The 21,645-nt window shown below is 37.4% G+C and overlaps 1 protein-coding gene across 3 annotated transcripts in view; it reads right to left on the bottom strand.

Annotated features, from left to right (window-relative positions):
• Nucleotides 1–21,645, bottom strand: part of PRIM2 (DNA primase subunit 2) — an 89,670-nt gene that overhangs the window by 60,998 nt on the left and 7,027 nt on the right. The window contains exons 5-6 of one of the 3 annotated variants that reach the window (XM_071445666.1): nt 6,503–6,598; nt 5,524–5,661 (exon numbers count right to left, since the gene is read on the bottom strand). In XM_071445666.1, the coding sequence (XP_071301767.1) occupies nt 5,524–5,661; nt 6,503–6,598 (234 nt within the window). Of the gene's footprint in view, nt 1–5,523; nt 5,662–6,502; nt 6,599–19,614; nt 20,444–20,934; nt 21,244–21,645 lie in introns of those variants that run through there. The other 2 variants (XM_071445681.1, XM_071445671.1) reach the window with 2 other exon arrangements.

The following is a 21,645-nucleotide window of genomic DNA, read 5'->3' on the forward strand; positions in this document are numbered from 1 at the left end:
ATTAAGGTAAAACAACAAAGATTCAATCAATTTGATTCAAACACTACTGGGAGGCATCCCAGTTAGAGTTGGGTTTTTCAGTATCTAGGATCCTCACATCTTGAATTTATCAGGGAGCTGTTCCAGAGAAAGAGCCCAGGAAACACAGAAGCTAACATGGCTGTGTGGGCTGGAACCAGAGTGCTGAGCCTCCTTCCCTCCAGTATCCAACCCCAGCAGAACTACAAGCCTCATGACAAAATACTAGAACAGCCACAGATAACTCACCCCAACCTAAGGGCCAAACTCCCACACAGATAAAGACAGGGAAATTGATAAACACTCAATGTGAGGGAAATAAATGTAATTTACTGTCAATTAGACTCAGGTAGCGAGGAGCAGAGACAAACAAGACAAGGCCTTTGCTTCCCTCTCTCCTCAGCTGCACTGTGCCCCTTCACCCCAGGTTCCCACACCTGCCCCAGTGCAGCAGGGGCAGCTGTGACAGGTCCAGAACAGCTCCTGTCCACAGCTCCTGCCTGCTCAGGATCCCCCCTGCTCTGGCATGGCTTTCTCCCATGGGATGCAGTCCTTCAGGAAAACAAAAATGCTTAAAAGCATGGGCTCTCCACAGGCTGTGGTTCCTTCAGGACTCTCCACCTGCTTCTGTGTGGGTTCCTCCTCCCATCCTGTGTCCGTGTGTCAGCTGCTACTTCCATCCTCTCCCTCTTTTGTCTCACTTCAGATTTCTCTGGAGCAATCCTCTTTTATGCAGTACTGAATCCAATACAACTCTGATATAGGTTTGTGATTAGTGTCTGAGCCATGACACTAAGCTGAATCTTCTGATTTTTTTTTTAAATCAAAATTTAAAACTACTTTCCTCAAATATGAGATGCATAATTCTGCATGTTAGTGTAAACGCAGTGAAACCCTCATGAATAAAACATTAAGCAAACTTCTATGAATTTAAATTGTGTTACATTATAAAACAATCGTTGAGCAAACATTAAGCTCACATGTTACAGAAAATGTTTCTACAGTTTAATCATCATTAATGGCACAAGGAAATTATTTACTATCAAATGGGTCAGAGAATACATAAAGAAGGCCTTTGCAGTATTGATTTCACACATAAAATTAACATCTTCATTGTACTTGGAACTGCCAAGAAGGCTTGACTAATATAACTCCTCTTATTATAAAGCCTCAAGAAAGAGCCACAGTTGGGATGTCAAACTTGTTTCTAAATGATGAAAGAGAACATCTGAATGCTTCATGGGCTTGACTAGTAAGTGATTAAAGTGTAACTGACTGAACTGAATTTCTGCCAGTGTCAACATAAAACTTTTTTTTAAAGTCAGTGCCATGAATTATTTACTGTTCTTTCAAAGCTCAGTGTCAACACATCAATTCACTCTCATTCTATTCCTCCCAACTAGAATCACCCTAGTATGCAGGATGGTGACATACATCTGCAATGTAGTCAGCAATGTAACAAGGCTAGGCAAGCACCCAAATTATTCAATCCTTTGGAGACCTAAGAAGAGCATCTTTAGCACAAGCACATTCCCATAAGGTGTACAATTGCAGAACACCTTGGAAAAGACAGAGCAGGGCATCCTAGTATCATTCTTGCATAGGCATAACTCCTTCCAAAAACCTGTGCATGTGACTACTTAGAGTAGCACCAAATCAGTTCCATGAAGCAAAACATGGATCAAGTACCAATAATCAATAATAGTGCACAAACAACCCATACTGGAAAACTATAGTGCTTTAACATTGAAAAATTGTGCCACTAATGAGAGCTGTAAGAAACCACATGCTTGAAAAACCATCTCCCCAATATCTGTAACCAGGGTATTTTGTCCATTAGAAGTATACAGCAAACTATATACTGTAAAAAAACCAGAAGTATTGCCCCAAGTCACAGAATCACAGAATCAATTACCCTATGAAAGACCTGTGAGATGATCAAGTCTAACCTATCACCAAACACCACCTCATCAAACAGACCATGGCACCAAGTGCCATGTTCAGTCTTTCCTCAAACACCTCCAGGGACAGTGACTCCACAACCTCCCTGGACAGCCCACTCCAATATCTAATCACCCCTTCAGTGAAGAAATTCCTGCTATCCAACCTGAACCTCCCCTGGTGCAGCTTGAGGCTATGTCTTCTTGTCCTGTCACAAATCACCTGGAAGCAGAGGTCAACCTTGCTACAACCTCCTTTCAGGCAGTTGTAGAGAACAATAAGGTTTCCCCTGAGCTTCCATTTCTACAGGTTTAACAATCCCAGCTCCTTCAGCCATTCCTCATGGTACTTGTGCTGCAGACTCTTCACCAGCTCTGCTGCCCTTCTCTGGACACACCTCAATGTCTTTTCTTGAATTGAGGGGCCCAGAACTGGGCACAGGACTCGAGGTGTGACCTCAGCAGTGCTGCGTACAGGGGGACAATCACTGCCCTGGGCCTGCTGCCCACACTATTGCTGATACAAACCAGGATGCCCAAGGCCTTCATGGCCACCTGGGCACACACACTGGATCGTGTTCAGCTGGCTGTAAAGCAGCACCTTCAGGGCTTTTCTGCAGGGCAGCTTTCCAGCCACCCTGTCCCCAGCCTGTGGCACTGCCTGGGGGTGTTGTGAGCCAAGTGTAGGATCCAGCACTTGGCTTTGTTGAACCTCATACCACTCATCTCCACCCATCTATCCAGCCTGCCCAGATCCAGATCTGCAGAGCCTTCCTACATTCCAGCAGATCACACTGCAACTCAACTTGATGCCATTCATGAGTTTACTGAGAGTATACTTGAGTCTCTCATCTAGATCATCAGTAAGGATGTTAAACAGGACTGGGCCCAATACTGAGCCCCAGGGAACACCACTAGTGACCAGACACCAATTGGATGTGGCTCCATTCACCACCACAGCTGGGACCCGGGCATCCAGGCAGTTTTTAAGCCAGTGACATCAAAATATCTAACAAAAGATACAATTTTTAACCTAATTTTACAAACCCCTTCTTTAGAAATAGCATATGCCTAATTCAGATTATCACACCATTACAGTCTTAAATTCTCAAATTCAAATACAAGGATTGTCCATGAGAAAACGCTGAGAACAAAGTGTGAACATCTAGATGCTGCAAAACCACTAAAAGAACTCCCAAAAGAACAAACAAGTAATGCTTACCAAAGTGGCAATGTTATCAGGTATATTCATTAAGAGACAAATTAAACAACAAAACAGGTGATGATGTGCAAGGCTTTATTACTTCTTAATTAAGTCTGGCCATGATGCACAACTTCTGTGCAAAGTCATGAAGACCTCTATCACCAGAGTGCATGAAATGAAACACATTGCTCTTGGCTGATTGCTCTTTTGCAGTGGACACCAAAAAGCACCCATGTCCTAAAAAGCACAGCTAAACCAGCTGTACTTTTTAGTACTATTTAATCTAGGCAGAACTTGGGCCTAGATCAAATAGTATTTCAACAATTACTTTTCACAAACAATACTTGAATTGTGCTACTGTGTCCTAACTTCTGCCTCTTCAGTAGAGATATGGCTGAGGAAAATTGTTAAGATTATTCTCTGGATTTATATATACACAATCCTTTCTTTAACAGTGTGTTCTTACAGTTTCACTGAAATATAATTGATTCTTATAGCTTTGTTCCAGTGAAAACTACACTAAGTATCCAGCTACCAAGTATCACACTTCAATTAAGCCTCTGGGGTAACAGAGTTAACATTAGACTGACCTCAGTAAAACATGCTGGAACTTCAGCCTTCATTTCCAAAGACTCAATAATATCCCTAGTATCTCTCAGCCATGCACTTTCCTGGCTAAAATTAGCTGAAACAGTTTAGTAAATACAGTTTCTAAATTAGTAAATTAGTAATCAAAACCCCCCAAGTTCAATTTGGAGCTATGGAATAGGACAGAAATCACTAATCTTTTATCCCTTACCTAGAAAACATGGTGAACTTTAATAAACAAAGCATATATATTAAAAGGCTAATGTGAACCAAGACCAATGTGAAGCACCACAATAACTTCTAATACAGCAATTCTGTAGAAGATCGTTTTCCTAGGTCATGAGTGTTCAAATTTCTAAACCATGACTACTAAATATCACATAAAGAAGTACTTCTTTCCTATAATGCAGTTATTGCCTTTAAGGAAGCAATCTGGGTGAAATGAATAATATGTAAGATAGTGTGCATGTTCTCAGATTTCTCCTCAAAGTAAGTCAGGGCCTACCCATTGCAGTTCTTACTGTTTTTCAGACTCCTCAGCTATTCACACAACACACAAATTTCAGACGTTCAGAAAGCTTCTCAAAAGTATTTTGAAGAGATGCACATAATGTGCATATTTAGCTACATTTCTGTGGACTACATTCTTTCTTTTTAAATCCCACACAAGTGTTATCAGCTTTCAGCAAAAACATTATGCATCAACTCAAATACAGGCATCTCTAGTTGCAGTTCTGTTAAAGAATTCTAATGAAAATGTTCATATAGGAGTATCACAATTTTCACTGTACATTAAATAATTTGACAAACTCCAGTTATAATCAAAATTTATTAGACTGCAGTATGCTAATTTTCTGATTTGATAAAGGAATACATTTTTGTTTCCCACTGTTTTTTTACTAAATGTTTGTGGTCAACCTTGGCATTAATGTAACATAACAATACAAGGCTTTGAAAACATTTTTGAAAAGCAATCCAATCTGTCTTCATGTTATTCAATGCTGCATTTTCTATTATTGAAATTTTGTGTATTAGACATGATCACCCCCTTTTAAACCCTGTGAAGAGTCTCAGAGATATTGCAGAACAAGAAATTCCTGAACTGATCACTAAATTACTAACAGAAGGACATTCACATACAGTGTTTACCACAGACATCTTAACTAGATATGATAACTCAAATGTTCATGCAACAAAAACTCTGCCTCTGCCTGACATATTCTGGCTTATCCTCATTTGAGTTCATAGAAAAATCAGTGTAAAAAGGGACCCAACAAGGACCTCAAAGCCCAACTCTTAGGTGCGTGACCTGTACAGCGACTGAACTCATGACCTTGGCATTATTATTGACCATGCTGCAACCAAGTGAGCCAACAGAACATAGAGTAAAAGTTCACAACTATTTCACTTTATCAACAAAAAGCTGTTGGAAAATGTTTTGGGAGAAAACATAGATACTAGCAGAAAAAAAAACAGTTGTGTGCATAAAGGTAACATGCTGAATCAAAGGGCATGTTACTATCTCTGTGCAAAACAATTGCTAAAATCCTCTAGCACAAATTTCTTTAGAATGCACATTATATGCTAAATACCAATTGAAACTAATGACACAGCTCACAACAAATGTTTTTTAGTGCTACCAGTACTTGTAGTAAGGTTTCTGGTATTCTCCAGATGGAAGCATATACATTTTAAACCCAAAAAGGCTATTGTCCAGGAGTGTCACCAAATAATACCACAAGAGTTGTGAAAATCAGACTTCATCTGACTTACCGCCAGTGCTTTAGACAATTTTGTTCTATAGTTATTCAGAACAATCACATCAATCTCCTTAAATGGCACAAAGGCAAAGCCATCTTTAATAAATACTCTTCTGGCTCTAAACAAATCCACAGCATCTGCAAGTCCAACCTGAGAAGGAAGAAAAACCCACATTGTGGAATAGCAAAATAACACAGTAACAATGTCTACAGCCCTAAGACTCAAGATGGGCCAGTAAAGCTTTAAGTCATTTTCTTTCTTTTAACATTGTCTCCAGGCAAAACTCAAAAGTCTGTGAAATAAGATCTAAACTTAGGAATAGCTAATCATTATCTTGGTGGGAAAATATTGCTTGCTTACAGAAAGTCATGCAACTAGGCAAAATGAGGTACTTCAAAGTTTGTGTCTACAAGTATTGATCCAACTATGTAGCTTTGCATCACTTACTGATTTGATATTTGAAAATGGATTTCTGTTTCTAACATCTGGAAATATTTGATTCACCTAAGCTATGTACAAAAGGTTTTGCAAGCCCATCTGGAACCCAACCAGCTTCACTCCAAAGAAACAGTGGGCCACATTACCAATTTTTTCCTCTCCCATTTCTCTCTTGCAAAACGAATTTCTGACTAATACAATCAGACCAAACCTAATTTCAGCAACAGATATTTGACAATGTCTTCATCCTGAACAATCTGACAGCCAGGTAAATTAAGTCATTTGTCTGGGATCATTAAAACTTAAGATCATTTTTGTGGCGAAAGTAAGGGATGGCAGAAGAGGACAGAAGACATTATTAGTAGTTTGAAACTTCCTTCATTTTCCCAGTCCCTCCCTCCACCCTTATACTCACATGAAGTAGAGGAACTCTCATTAGTCTTTTAGATACTTGGATTTACTGTGGCTATTAGGTAAAATTAAAATTAGTAACTTTGCATTTAACTGAGAGAAAATGAATGCAGATCTGTAGGACTCAGCAATTTTTACTTACCTTATAGAATGTTTGTTCTTTTACTTTAGACAGAGTGAAGCCAGGAGTTGATGCACTCAGCTCATTAGCCAATTGATTTTTCAGGTCTTCACCAATCTAAAATTAAGAATTTGTTTTAAAACTGTTAAAATACTTTAGGAAAAAGGCTTCTTTATTTTATTAGCATTATCTAAAATATTACTTAACTTGCAATATTATCAGTTTAGTTGAAAAGAGAAAAAGAGCTACATATTCAGTAAGTGATCACTAATAATTAAGCAGAAACCAGCAAAATATTAGTGGTCAATAATGTTAAGCTACCTTACCTCCAAATAGAAGGGCAGATTTTAAACTACAATAATTTTAGGCATTAACAAGAACTGTAAAATACACTTTTTAGAAGTCAGCTTCTCTAAAATAAAACTTGTGACAATCTTTGCTCATCTCTTGATATGCATTAAAACAAAGCACGATGAATAAATGGGAGTTAGTAAGGGCTTCATGAGATTTTAACAGAAAGAACAGTTTCAGCTTATTTTTAAATACAGATTTAACAAAACTATATCTAATCCTATATTCAGGAATTTAGCTTTCTTTTTTCTAAGGAGTGAGAACAATGGTATCTTTATTGTCCTTAAAGTGTTAGTGCTTTTGCAGTTCTTGAAACAAGTGAGTAAAGCAGCAATGCTCTAATTTAACAACTTGAAGTACTTGAAAATCACAATGTTACCTTTCCTAATAAAAATACTTAAATAGTGCATATACTTAAATACACATCATGGAATCACAGAATATGCTGAGTTGGAAGGGACCCATCACGATCATGAAGTTCACTTCCTGGCCCTGCACAGGACACCCCAAGAGTCACCCCATGTACCTGAGAGCATTGTCCAAACCCTTCCTGAACTCTGTCAGGCTGCTGCTGTGACCACTGCCCTGGAGAGCTGTCCCAGTGCCCAGCCACCCTCTGGGTGAAGAACCTTTTTGTGATATCCCACCTAAACCTCCTAAACAGCTTCAGGCCCTTCCCTTGGGTCCTGTCACTGGTCACCACAGAGAGATCAGTGTCTGCCCCCTCCTCTTCCCCTCAGGAGGAAGTTGCAGACCCCAATGAGGTGTCCCCTCAGTCTCCTCCAGGCTGTGGAGGAACAGACCAAGTGACCTCAGCCACTGCTCATACGTTTTCACCTCCAGACCTTTCACCATCCTCATGGCCCTCCTTCAGACACTCCCTAATAACCTGAAATCTTTCTTATATTGTAGCACCCAAATCCACACACATTTGCATAACATGCTTTTGATGAAGTGTAATGGGAGTAGTCCCTGACTGCAAGCATTTTAAATGTGAAGGAAGGCAGAATACCTTCTCAAAAGGTAGACAGACAGAAGTGTCACCAAAGCATAACGGGCTGTGTGACGCTGCTCTCCATGAGCTGGATGTGTGCTCCAACACCTACAGCGAGCTGATCCAAGGCTGCAGTCAAGGCACTTTTTAGAGACTAGTCAGGAACCAAGGCCAGGCCATCACATGCAATAGATATGGAGACTTCAAATGCAAGATAAAGTCACCCAAAATCTTTCCTCTCCATGGGAGGGGATGTGCTCAAGCAGTTTTATTCTCTGAATGGAGCAGAAAAATTTGTTGACCAACACTGATAATATGGTTAAATGGGCATTTCAACAGAACTTTTTTCCTTCTCAGTTCAAAAACTCAAGAAAACAAAAAAAAGAAAACCCGTTTCTCTTGGAAGTCATAGGAAGGACCATTTAATTTCAAACTTGGACAAGTAGCTTAGTGAAAAACAGTGATGTGATATATGCATATGAAATAGCCAAGGCAGCAGTGTTGAGAAGGCTTATGGTTACCCTGTCTGCATCTTGATGCAATCTGCAGTACTCTCCCAGGAAAACCAGCTTTAAAAAATAAAAAAGATGCCAGCAAGGCAGAAGAATGTAGCTGAAGAGAAAGGAAATACACAACAGCATTCTATTTCTGCATGTAAAAATGTAAAGCTCAGCAGCCTGTAAAGAAAGCATTCTTCTTTAATGAAGTAGCTGTATCAAAACAATTAAATGTGTTTCTGTAAATTAAACGAGAAAATACTTTCTACAAAATACTCTCATTAACAATCTTATTCTTGTCAGACTTTGAAAAATTCCTGCTTTTCATGACACATTGAAACTATACACAAATTTCACACAGTGGTACCAAAACTCCATTATTCCTTCCAGATGATCTATTTCTTGTCTAAGTAAGTATAAATCTAAGCCACTGCATCAGCCTGCAGCCTGTCTTTCACCTACCAGAAACCTAAGTTTTCATTTTAACTCCAAAATAGTGGCTTCCATTTTTAATTGTAACAGTTTTATGCATTCTTATTAGAAATCCCTTAGGAGAGCCTGTCCACCATGTCATTCCAAACCCTCACTGACTGTAAATACACTGACCAAATAAAAACAGTGTAACACATTGTATAGCAATGGTGGTTACAATTCCACTATTTCCTCTAGGATATCTTACTAAAAATAACTCCATCAAACAAACTAAGCCAAGGACAAAGCAGAGTTTTTTTCCAGAGAGCTATTAAAGGAGTCCAGAAACTGTTTTACAGACAGGCCAGCAATATTGAGGGGAGAACAAGAAGAGGGAAAGGCAAGGATTCCTTCTTTATTTGTTCTTCCAAAAAAAATCAGCTTAATTTCATCAACAAAACTGCTATTTTCCAGTATTACATTTTATTTCAAGGGGGATTTATTGCAAACTTCACAAGCTGTCTACATCCTTCTTTATCAGTAATTTGACCATATAAGTTTTGTATAGATGTAGTGACAATCTACAGTGACAATCATTTTAGATTTTCTTGCATGTCACTAGCAAATAATTTAACATTGTTGGGGTAAAAGTGATCCTGGTGAACCCTCACAGAAAATAGGTTAATTTGCCATGACTAAAGATTTAGATAAGACTGTGGACAGTGTGACCAAAAATACAGCTTTAGCCGAAATTTTGTTTTTTAAACTAACGCAAATGTTGTTGCAAAGCACTATTTATTATATACACAAATGATACACATAAAGCTGTTAAATAATTTACTTCTTAAAGGCTCAAGTATCTTATAGGTTAGGCAAACATTCAGCAGCCCCACAACCACCTTGCTCCTTGCCTTTTCAACAAATTCACACTGCCTTCATGTTTTCAGCTAATAGAGAGAAAGAGGAAGAAGAAACAAGGATAAAACTAGCCCCTACCTAAAGCTGGAAAATTACTCCAGAATGCATTCAAAAATAAGACTGGCTTCCCTAAAGACTGAAACATGAAAAATAACCTTCCATTTGCATTAATGATTTCACCATTTTCACATCAGATTGACTGAAGGCACAGTGCAAAGAAATACACTACCCATAGTCTAAAGTTAGACTCAAGCTTTCAGTTAGGCCCTGCCTGTATTGCTGCATCCAGAGCATCATGAAACATGTACCCCAATTTTTCTTGGTTCACAGAAGCCAGAAAAGCTTTTTTACTGTTGCTTTTGGGGTTTTTAATTATTTAAGTAAGAGTACTACAGTTTGTATATTTAATAATTTCATCCTAAAATAGCACCTGCAAATGCACATTCCAGTAATCATTAAAAAATGAGATATAATTAAATACAGCTTTTAGGATTCTAATCAAGATTAGAAAGATAAACAAGCTGCTTAACTTCTGACAGAACTTGGTGATCTTCACCAGGTAAAACACTGCTGCTCAAAAAATTTAAAAAAAAAAAAAAAAATAGAGTCCTTCTGAGGGTCTCACCAGGTCATCATCTGACCTTCCACATGGAACTGATTAAACTCACCTCACAGAAAAGAATTCACTAGTTTTGCCTTGTTCATTTGTAGCCAGTTTAGTAAGCTGCTTATCACTGTGTCAGACTTTGCTTTGCACAAGCAAAGAACACCAGGAAAAGGATCTTCCCTTTTCAGTGACATGGGTCAGGTATCATAGCTTGGAACATTTCAACAATTCATTGCAAATTCCTGAGACTTTGGAAAAATAAAGATAGAAAAAGAGAGGAAGGAAAAAAAGCAAGTACTAAGGACAAGTTCCATTATTTCTAGTTTTCTTGCTTTCTACATGCAGTTTATTCATTGACTTTTAATCACAGAACTGTCCTGGAAACACAAAGACACATAAATTTAGATTAAAATATGAATAATTTAATATGCAGAGCTTGGTTAAACAAACACAGTCAGTGAGGTAGTCCAAAAACTTCAAAATAAATTTGATATCAGTGCTCTGTTTTAATGAACAGATAAAGATGCATGCACACATTACACTACTATATATGTGCAACACTTAGTTTTACTAAGTCTCCCAGTAAGGAACAAGAACTCCATGCACAAAGTCCTTTCCTTTTCCAAGACCCAGGTTCAGGTATTTATGTGCACATGCCACCAGTGTCCTTAGAAAGTGAAGTTCCTAAAATTTGCTTTTAGTTACAAAGCACCTGATACTCAAGTGGAACAACACCCTTCCCAAAAACAAGTGTTGTCAATCTGTACTTGGCTGAATTGCAACTCTAAGCATGAAGCAGAAAAAATAAAAATTTCCTAATCAATCTTCTCCATTGCCACACATTACACTACAAACTAAGTTAGCACTAGAATATCAAATTATTAACCTAGATACCATTAAATTTGAGAATATGAAGTGCAATCAGCCAGTTAATGAACTGCATGATTAGCAAAGGACACCATTCCCTGCTCTCCCACTAATTAAAAGAATGAAGAGCCTTAAAGAAAACATTCCAGAGGCTTGTAAATCTGTCATTCACAAACCTTATGATTTTCAATTTCATTTTGGCCAATCACAAATTAAGAAGAAAATTTTATCTTCCAAAATACTACAACTTTATATCTTAGCTAAAGTTCAGCTTGCTGGCATACCTAAAAATATAAAGGGCAGTACTTGGAATTATCTGTTCTTATCCATCAATTGAAACATTGTTTGGGCTTTTTTTTAGAGTCAAGAGTGGGTACAGAAAGAACATTTTATGATCTGCCTCACTATGCAGCTCATTCATGGTTACCACAATGACAGAGAAACTCAGTGACACAGGTTCAGTCTCCTACAACCCTGACAAACATTTCCCAATATTTATTTAAAGGAAAGCTGAACAAAACAATTACTACAGAATTACCTAGAAACGCTACCACATACAAGCTAGAGTCACACATGACTGTAGAGCTAACAGAAGACTCTTCTGATAAAAACATCAACAAGTTTTCTTTCATTGAAAAATCCGGATAGTAACATTAGATGCAATTTTAAAGAAACTTGTTAACAAATGTTTCTCCAGATTCAATCACAGGATTAGCCAGGAAGAGTGTTTCAAAGTTGGCAGACCATTTTCTGAAGCCTATCCCAAACAGCAGCCAGTAAATGCTACTTGCAGAGTAATTACATCCTGCACAAACCATCCTATCAGCTTTTATGCTGCTGGATTAAGGAACAATATAAACATCTCCAAAGCTACTGCATTCACTGCTATGTAAAAAATTCATTTTTCAAACATTATGAACTTCAACCACTACAAAAGAACTTAACACTTTGATTATTCAAAAAAAATTCTTCTTGTACAACAGATGGGTATCATTTTTAAAAAATACAGTACTGATTTCCTAATTTTGTCTTTTCTCAGTCCCCAAAAGAATCTCTAAAATATTTATAGAAAAAAGAGAAGACACTTGATGACACCTTTCTGCTAGTCTATACTAAGTTTCTTCCAAGAATCCAAAATTACCAACTGCTAAGAACTAAAAATCTGTAAGGATTAGGTTAGGATTTGGTATTTTTTTCACCTTTTCCAAGCCTTTAGATAAATGGCAATCAAGTATGATCTGCTCAACTACTGAGTGCTAGAGCACATAATCACACAAGTAGCGTGGTTCCCCTCTCTACTTCTTCTACCTTAAGCTCAAGAGCCTGGTGTATAAGATCCTATTTTCCACTATACTTTTGGCACAGCTGCCATTTCAATTTTACTTTAGAAATCCAGAGTTACAGCAGAACATCTGTCTCAGGATTCAGGGATTCCAAATGTTGTCTAGCTGCTTCCAGCTAGATTAAGAGGAAGAATGTTTTTATTCATTGTATCTTTACCGCAGCCTTTTCTGCAACTTTTATTTCAAAGCACGTAACTTTTACAAAGCAGTTAGAGATGTACTTCATCCAGAAAGAGCATATATAGTATCTAGGGCAGGAGGATTTAGCCTTACAGTGGACTGTAAAGTTCCTATTTAAATCAAATGATGAATTACACAAAGTCATTTAGTAAGAATCCTAGTGCCCCAGTGCTCTAAAGGGGCCTAAGTAACTGCACATTTTGCAGTTTACTTCCACAAGTCAACTTTAAGCAATAAGGAAGACCTTCTAAGGGTCCATTTAGATTTCTGCAGACAATCAGCATCTGCTTCTAATCAAACTGAGATGATTGCCAAATTAAAATTTTAATTAGCATTCTGCATCATTTACAAACTTGTTCATTAAGTTTATGAAGGTGAAAAAGGACATCCCCAGTAGCTATATATTCTTTAATCACATCTATTACTCAATTCTACAATTTCATAGAATCTCACCAACACCATATGTGCAAATAAATACATGCAACTAGAATTACTGCAGCAAAATGCACCAGTTTTCTCCATAACTAATAATAAAGTAATGCTTACAGCTCAAGGATCCATTAGAGCAGAGTAAAGCCCCCATATATCCTTCCAGTGCACCAAAAAAACCCTTTTTTTAAAAAAAATCAAGCTTTATTTTAAAAGTCTGTGAGAGAGTATTACCACTTATTTTAAGCTTAAATATTTTAATCAAACCTCATCCTATCTACCCATCCCTCAAAATGTTACCTCACTAGAATACCCAGGCTGCTTGGCAATCAACCCAATTACTTTTAGATGAGAATAACTCACTATGTTTGTTAAAGCACTAATAGTATATGTCTCACTATCTTATTTACCAAACTCTAGCACTTAAAAATCCACCCTACTCCTAAGCCTTTCCACATACAATTTTGTTTCTGTTATGACTCTAAGCATGAAGTTAAATGACAGAATACATACTTTTGGCAGTAAGGCACATTTCCCACTTAGGCATGCATCCCTTATGACTTTTGCTGTCAACTCTAAGATAAGCATCACTGGTTTTCAAGCAAAAGGACAAATACAAGATTTAAGTAGTGGAAAAGCAAGATACAATTCAGAACCATTTCCTTAGCAAATGTAAGCCATAGGCTGCTTGCATAGTCATTGTCTTATCTTGGCATAAGTTTCCCCACAGCAGTACAGACTCCAGACAATTTCAACTTTTCCCCATCCTGTTTGGGAAAGGAAGAAATATTATTTGATGCCCCTGAAATGAAAAGCCATAAACCCTATCAGAAGAACATTCTGGATTAAACACCTGTTCCAAAATGGATATAGTCACCTTTAATGGCTAGAACATGATATTGAGTATTCTCTCAAATGTATCTGTCCTTAATAGAGACACAAACTAGTCCCCATTCTCATTAACCCACATCTGACTTTGGGATATTCTGTACCAAATAAAGGCAGTCATAAAACATTTTCTCAAGAAGCTGAACTACAAATATTTACACAACTGCCCTACTACCAAGATAAATATTTCTGAAGAAAGCATAATAGTGATATCAGAAAGTCTCTCACAGGACTACTCCGATCATAAAAATGGAAATTAAAGTAGTTTAATTTCTACTGCTTAAAGCAGCTAAAAAAGCACTTCAACTGCATCAAAGAGCTACTGTAGAAAAAAAAATCCATCACTAATGCATTTTGCTCTTTCCATTTCATTTTGCAATTCTTATTCCTTCCTCTCAAATGCCAGCAAATGCACTGAAGACCTTTAGCTCCCCCAGCTGACTATTTCCATCTGCCATTCCTTCCCCATTACTATGATCCAAAGCATTTCTTAAAATACTGTGCTTTATAACAGCATCTAAAAATTAGGACATCTGATTCTGCAATAACTGGCTGTTACCCAAAAAATAAATAACTTCTAGTTTAGATGCCTTAAAAGGTCATAATATTTTTTAAATTTCAAGAGGCTATTTAGAAGTAAGAAAGTTCAATTTAAACATGAATTTTTTTCTGCTCTGTGGAGTCAAAACAGCAACGCAGAGGTATTCAAGATGATATATATTACACTTGAAGTTTTTTTTATTTTGCACAATGCAGAAAGATAATAGTGAACAGAAGCATTGCAGGAAATATAAATCCAATTATACAACATCCTTACACCACAGATTAAGACATGATAATGCCTATTAATTTTCATTTCTTCTGGAAGCAACAAAGAGGTACTAACAGTCTGAAGACAAAGAAACCAGAACATTCAAAATGATGACCAGAATAACACCAAAAACTATATTCAAAATTAAATTTTGCATTCTACTCCACTCCATATTCCAGTATGTAAGGTAAATTCCTGGAAATTAAAATCAAAGTATCCAATAGCACTTAGGAAAAAACACGAGATAAGCAGCAATGCACCTGTGTCAAAACATCCCAACTGTGTTAAGCTGATTTCACAGCCTTTATCACAGTGCACACACCTCAGGGGCATAAAAAAAGCAGGTGTCATATTGTGTCAACACCCTTGAAGTCACCAGAATACACTTTCACATGCAAATGACCAAACACTTCCAAACAGTTCCAGTGCATCCTCTATACCTGGGTTCAAAACCCGTTGGAAAAGATGTGTAGAAGAATTTAACTCAAAAGAGAAAAAGGATGTCTTAAGCCAAGTTCCACAACTAAAGTACAATTTAGTACTTCAACTTCCTAACCTGTATACTAAAACAGGAGCAGATCATATACTAAAATGCCATGAGGCTGGAGGCACTGCAAGAGCTCTACAGGATCAGAGAAGAAAAATCTGATCTGAAATTGAAAGCTGTAAAAATGGCAAAGGACACTCACAGAAATGACAAAACACCACACGAAGAAAGGCTTAAATAAGAAAGTGCAATGATAGATAGAAGGCAAATATGAAGAGAAGGAAAAAAGCAAACAAACAGGAAAAAAAAAGCCCTACCCTTCTCAACTAGTGGACAGAACAAGAAGAAATATGTTAGGTTTGACATTATTTTAAAAAAGTTAAAAGGAAACTAAAGCAGCAGAATGATGACCACCACTGTGAGACTTGAAGATACAGATGCAGAGAACTTTGCAAGCAAAGCTGCAACATTTTCATGGACATGGCAAATGGAACTACTGTCATTTTCAAAACCCTGTCAAAAGTGTTGAAGGGGGAAAAAAAAAAAAACCCAAACAACCCCCCCACCCCAACAAAGCACTTTGAAAGTAACCACTGAACACTTTGTCCACCTGAACAGAACAGACCCTAAGGCTCTGAGAGACAAAGTGTGACTGCTGAACCTGAACAGGTTTTATGGCAAGTTTTCACAAGAACCAAGTGGAATGGACACAGAAGTTCATTAGATGCTCCAAATCAGCACAAGATGTATCACAGACCTACAGCTGCAGATGCTAAAAGGACAAATCTTCCATTTGATGTCTAAGAAGAAGTGGCAGGTCTTGGAGACTTAAAATTATGTGAGGCAAAGCAGACAAAAGGCTGAAACTCTGAGGGCTTCAAAGGAGATATTTATGACCATGTCAAAATCAGGTTTGTAGTTGAAGTCCAAGTATCAGTTACCTGTAAAACTATTTATTTTATATAATTCCTTCATATCCTGAACAACTTACTTGGAGATTAAAATATTTTCTTCGATGACTATATTATTTAAAATACTCACAAATTTCCCTTTAAATATCTTTAAATCTGTTAGTGCCTTTTACTGCCAGAAACTGTCAGGCATCATTGATGTAATTACTCATTTTTAGTAAGATTTTAATACTTTAATCTCCTAAATTGATGTAAATCTCAACTGCACACCTGTGTTTGCATATTCTCTTTGATGGGTTCTGTCACCTGAAATGTCAGCATTTACTTCTCTTGAGTCCTGCTTAAGGATTTCTGATGCTCCCTGCATGACTGACTTTGCACATAGACTATTTAATATAATCTAAGAACAGACTAAAAACATTCTGAAATACCTTCAGAACCATTCCATTCTTCTCCTTTTACTGTGATAGAAAACCAATCAACATATCAGGGGAAAACACTCTTGAAGCACAGATTTATTATTGCTTTCCTTTTACTCTCATCTTTTCTTGACATTTTATTCAATATCATGCACTCTACCTCTTGCTCTTGCTGGTGTACATTGGTAGGTATAAACAGTAATATTTCAGAGTACTGTAAAATTCTGAGCACCCAAGCAATGTTCCACTGGGCTGGGCAGCACCAGTCCAGGCATCTTCCACACTTGCCAGAGAACAGACTGGCCAAAGCTGTTACTGCAAGTGATTAAATGCAATCTACATGTTAGTAGTTCAAAAAATATCTCAACTACAAACTCAAATCAAGCTTCATTTTTTTTCCCCAAGAAATCCAGGTCCCAGAGGCTTCTTACAGAATACTAAAGATGGACTAACTTAATCCACTGCCAGCTTTGTAAAAACTTTCCAAGGAAGAACTTACATAACCTTCAAATTTCCATGATTTATATTAAATGTAGAGAGGCTTATTTTCACAAATATTGTAAAAATTTTGAATTGTAATAATCCTATACATGTTCACACATATTGATCATACTGAAGTCATCATGTTTAGCTTGTTTATCACAAAGTTTACAGCCTTCCTTTTTCAAGTGAAGGGCATCTTTATAATCAGGTAAAACTCCCCAGAGCAGTAATTTACTAACTGTAATAAACACTGTGCCACATATTTTGCTCCATCAGCAATACAAATGTCAGCCACTAGACAAAAGAAATCCTATTAAAAAATGAAAACATTAATTTTCCTTACTTTCCATTTCTGTTTTTAATTACAGAAAGCTCTTGCTCTTTGATTAAAAATTTCTTTAACCATGAGATGAGCACTATTATCATACCAAACTCTCTACAGCTAACTATCATATAAAAAAAGCTTTGGAAATCTGGTATTGTTTTCTTCTAGTTGTTAACAATTTCACTCTTCCAAAATTTGCTAAATAAGACCTTTTTGTAAAGTATTCAAAGACCTTAAATATGGAAAGATCTTAACAACTTCTTAAGTATTATCCATAATTGGGATTGAAGATTACTTGATTCTATAAAGCAATAATTCTCAATCCACAATTCAAAAATTCTCAGAAATTAGTCTGCAAAACCCCTGCAAAACATATATGCAAGTATCACTTTCACATGCATGTAAGGCAATAAGAAAAGGTGAGAGGTGGCAGTTATTGAATTCTCAATTTTAGGTTCATTTTGTTCGTACTGTAAAAGATGACAATGGTGACAAAACTGTACAAGACAATCCATTTATTCCTTCTCCCCATAAAAGAGTTGATTCTTTTAATAAATATTGAGAATCACTTCTTAGAATTGTTAACATTGCTATGCCAGACTACACCAAGGTCAAGCTTTAGCAGCTGTGACCTTTCTCAGATTACAGTTCTGAAACCAGAACCAGTATCTAGAAAATGCAAGGCACCTCTCTTCTGGTGAAAGAAATTTAACTACAAGTTTCTTAGTGCATCATAAGCAATTGAAAGATAGAAATATAATTTCTAACCATTTACTCATATAGAAAAGAGATTGTAACATCAGAACTTACTTCCTTTTTCTGAAGGCCACCTTTTTTCCTAACAGGTAGAGCACAAAGTTTGATTTCCATCTTGTTTTATGCATAATAAGGCATGAAAACATTCCAACTTCTAACAGGGAAGCATGAGGAGAATAGTTCATCCTTATTTCCTTTTCAAAGGAAATGTCTCCTTTTACAAATAGAACACTGAGAAAAATAATACTGCTTTTAGAGTGGCCTTACTTTTGTAGTGGCCTCTACATAGCTCCATAGCATTTAGACCTGTTTCAAATACATATGGAACTCATTAGTAATATTCAAATGTTTTATACATGATAGTGCAAGGAAGGATTAGTTTTGCCTAAATTCCCATGAGAATTGGAAGCAGAGGGTGAAAGCAGAAGCAGGGAAGTAGATTTTCAATGAAATGATTTTTTTTTTGCCTCAACAGGAGTAAGGAAATAACACCTTCCTAATCATTTTGACATATTGAAGGCACATTCAGTAGCACGGAATCAAGCCATACTCCCAGCTATTTCCAGCAACCTGCAAACATTTATTTATACTTACAAGACAAATGCTGAAACTGTGACAGGAGAATATGAGGCTGGGGAATAAGCAAGAAAAATACAGCTCCACAAAGACACCCTTCACTGAAAGGTCTGTTGAACCAGAGAATGGCATTTCTAATAGTCTCTCAAAGACACAGGAAAGCCTCTGTTACTCTTAACACTCCACAAATCCTATTTTACCAACATGCACTGACACCAGATAGTTCAGCCCAGCAACACATCAGCCACATCTCAGAATATTTAAGTCATTCTAATAAGCAGTATTTTAAGAGAAAGGCTTTCTCAGTGGAGTGATGATTGCACGATAATTTTTATTCACTCAAGTTTACAATGAGAGGTACAGGCAAAGCTGTAGTTTCCCAACAAAACAGTTCATAGCTGCAGTGCAAAATACTATTAAAATCATTAATGAAGACACTGCAATAGACATTTTCCTTTAATCAACTCAGACAAACAAAACAGTATATAACAGCAGGAACTCTTTTGTAATATCCCTAAAATACCAACAACAGTTGTTTGTCTAAACAGATTTTGCATTTTCAAAGTCTTTCATCAAAAGAAATAGAATGAGTTTAGAGTCAAAAGGGAAGAAGTTTGAATCTAAGTTATAATGATGAAACAACAACTGTGGAATGAGAGCATTCACAGAATTTTGGACAAACTTATATTCTGCATTCTCCATAGCACATACTTAATGAGCAAAAATTAAATTGTCTATTAAAAGAAAATAGGATAATTTACATGTATATGCATGTATAAAGTCTAAGTTACAATGAAACTTATATAATTGTACATAATTTCTTTTAAAATTACAAATAATAAATAATCCTTATATAAATATAAATAATCCTTAACCACAATTTCAACTACTCTATTTAACACCAGCCTCTAATTTTGTGTAATTTAAGCTAACTCATGGTCTTGGTTATACATCTATAGCTCCAGTACCTCCATAATATGCACAAACAAGAAGAGTCAAAATGGTTTTTAGCATGCACAAACATTGCATGTCCCCATGGTGACAGTAACACAGAAAGCTACATTTTTGAGCAATCCATACAGGATTTTCATACTTGGATTATTAAAATTTAACTACATCCTCAACAGCTATCATAAGCATTCATTGAATGCCCTTATTTTTCTCTTCCACATAGTTTTCCAGAAGTCAGTGTTCACAAAAGGAACAATGCACAAAGTCCCCAGGTCACTGTAGTTTGCTGTGGTTTCTATAGCAAGAAGCCACATCTTAATAGTTAAAAGATTGTAAAGGTTCTAGAGCAAAGTTTATGAATAAAAACATATTTTGACCACAATTGTTTTTCAACCGAAGTCAATAATGTGATGAGAACAGACTGCACATTCAATTCAAGTAAGAATCAAATGCAGTCATTGCTTTTCTTATTACTGAAACATTTAGGGTGAATTATCACATAGTTCACCAAGAAAGCAAGGAATTGTAAACATTAATGTTATTTGGTCCAGATGGCCAGATAAGGTAGGTAAGCACTTATCAGAAGAAGCCAAACTACATTCTTATCTGAAGAATACAAACTAGGGACCTGATAAGATGCATCCCAGAGTCCTGAGAGACTTGGATGATGTAGTTGCCAAGCCACTCCCCGTGATATCTGATAAGTCATGGCAGTCAAAAGTCCCAGGTGCAAGGAAAAAGGCAAACATTGTACCCATCTAAAAAAACCATAAAAACCTTAGAGAAAACCCTGTCAACTACCAACCAGTCTGACTCACTCATCTTTCTGTACCTGGAAAGATCATGAAACAGATCCTCCTAGAAGCTGTGCTAAGGCACATGGATAACAGGAGTGATTTGGGACAGCCAGCATGGCTTTACCAAGGGCATGTCCTGCCTGAGCGAACAAGTGTCCTTCTATGATGGAGTGACTACATCAGCAGACAAGAAAGGGGCTACAGATGACATTTATCTGCATTTCTGTAAAGCTTTGACACAGTCCTCCACAACATTCACCTGTCCAAACTGGAGAGAAATGGATGCAATGGGAGAACCATTCGATGGATAAGGAATTGGCTGGACATCTACATTCAAAGGGTAGCAGTCAAGGGTCAACTAAAACATAGGAAGTTTCAACTCTACAAGACGAAGAACTTAATGCTGAGGGCTGCAGACCACTGGAACAGGCTGCCCAGAACGGTTGTGGAGTTTCCATCTTCGGAGACATTCAAAACTCACCTGGTTCCTGTGTAACCTGCTCTAGGTGACTCTGCATTCAAAACTCACCTGGTTCCTGTGTACCCTGCTCTAGGTGACTCTGCATTCAAAACTCACCTGGTTCCTGTGTAACCTGCTCTAGGTGACTCTGCCTTGGCAGGGTGATTGGACTGGATGATCTCCAGAGGTCCCTTCCAACCCTAACAGTTCTGTGATCCTGCCCCTCTGCTCCACTCTGGTGAGGCCCCACCTGCAGTGCTGCATTCAGCTCTGGGGTCCTCAGCACAGGAAGGACATGGCTCTGTTGGAATGAGTCCAGGGGAGGGACACAAGGATGACAGAGAGACAGAACACCTCTTATGTTAGGAAAGGCTGGGAGAATTGGAATTGTTCAGCCTGGAAAACAGAAGGCTTGGGGGTGACCTAATTCTGGCCTCCAGTACTTGAAGGAAGCCTAAAAGAATGAGAGGGGCTTTTCACAAGGGCCATGTGGTCACAGGACAAGGGGGAATGGATTCAAACTGAAGGAGAGTAGGTTTAGATTAGAAATTTAGAGGAGGAAAAAATTCTTGACTGTGAGGGCAGTGATGTCCTAGAATAGGCTGCCCAGAGGAGCCATGGATGTCCCATTCCTGAAGTGTTCAAGGCAAGGTTGGATGGGACTCTGAGCAACCTGGTCTACTGTAAAGTGTCCCTGCCCACA

Source organism: Agelaius tricolor, unplaced genomic scaffold (genome assembly GCF_023055355.1).
Source record: "Agelaius tricolor isolate 1412-34295 unplaced genomic scaffold, bAgeTri1.0.p SCAF_1, whole genome shotgun sequence".
In the NCBI taxonomy this organism is placed as follows: domain Eukaryota; kingdom Metazoa; phylum Chordata; class Aves; order Passeriformes; family Icteridae; genus Agelaius; species Agelaius tricolor.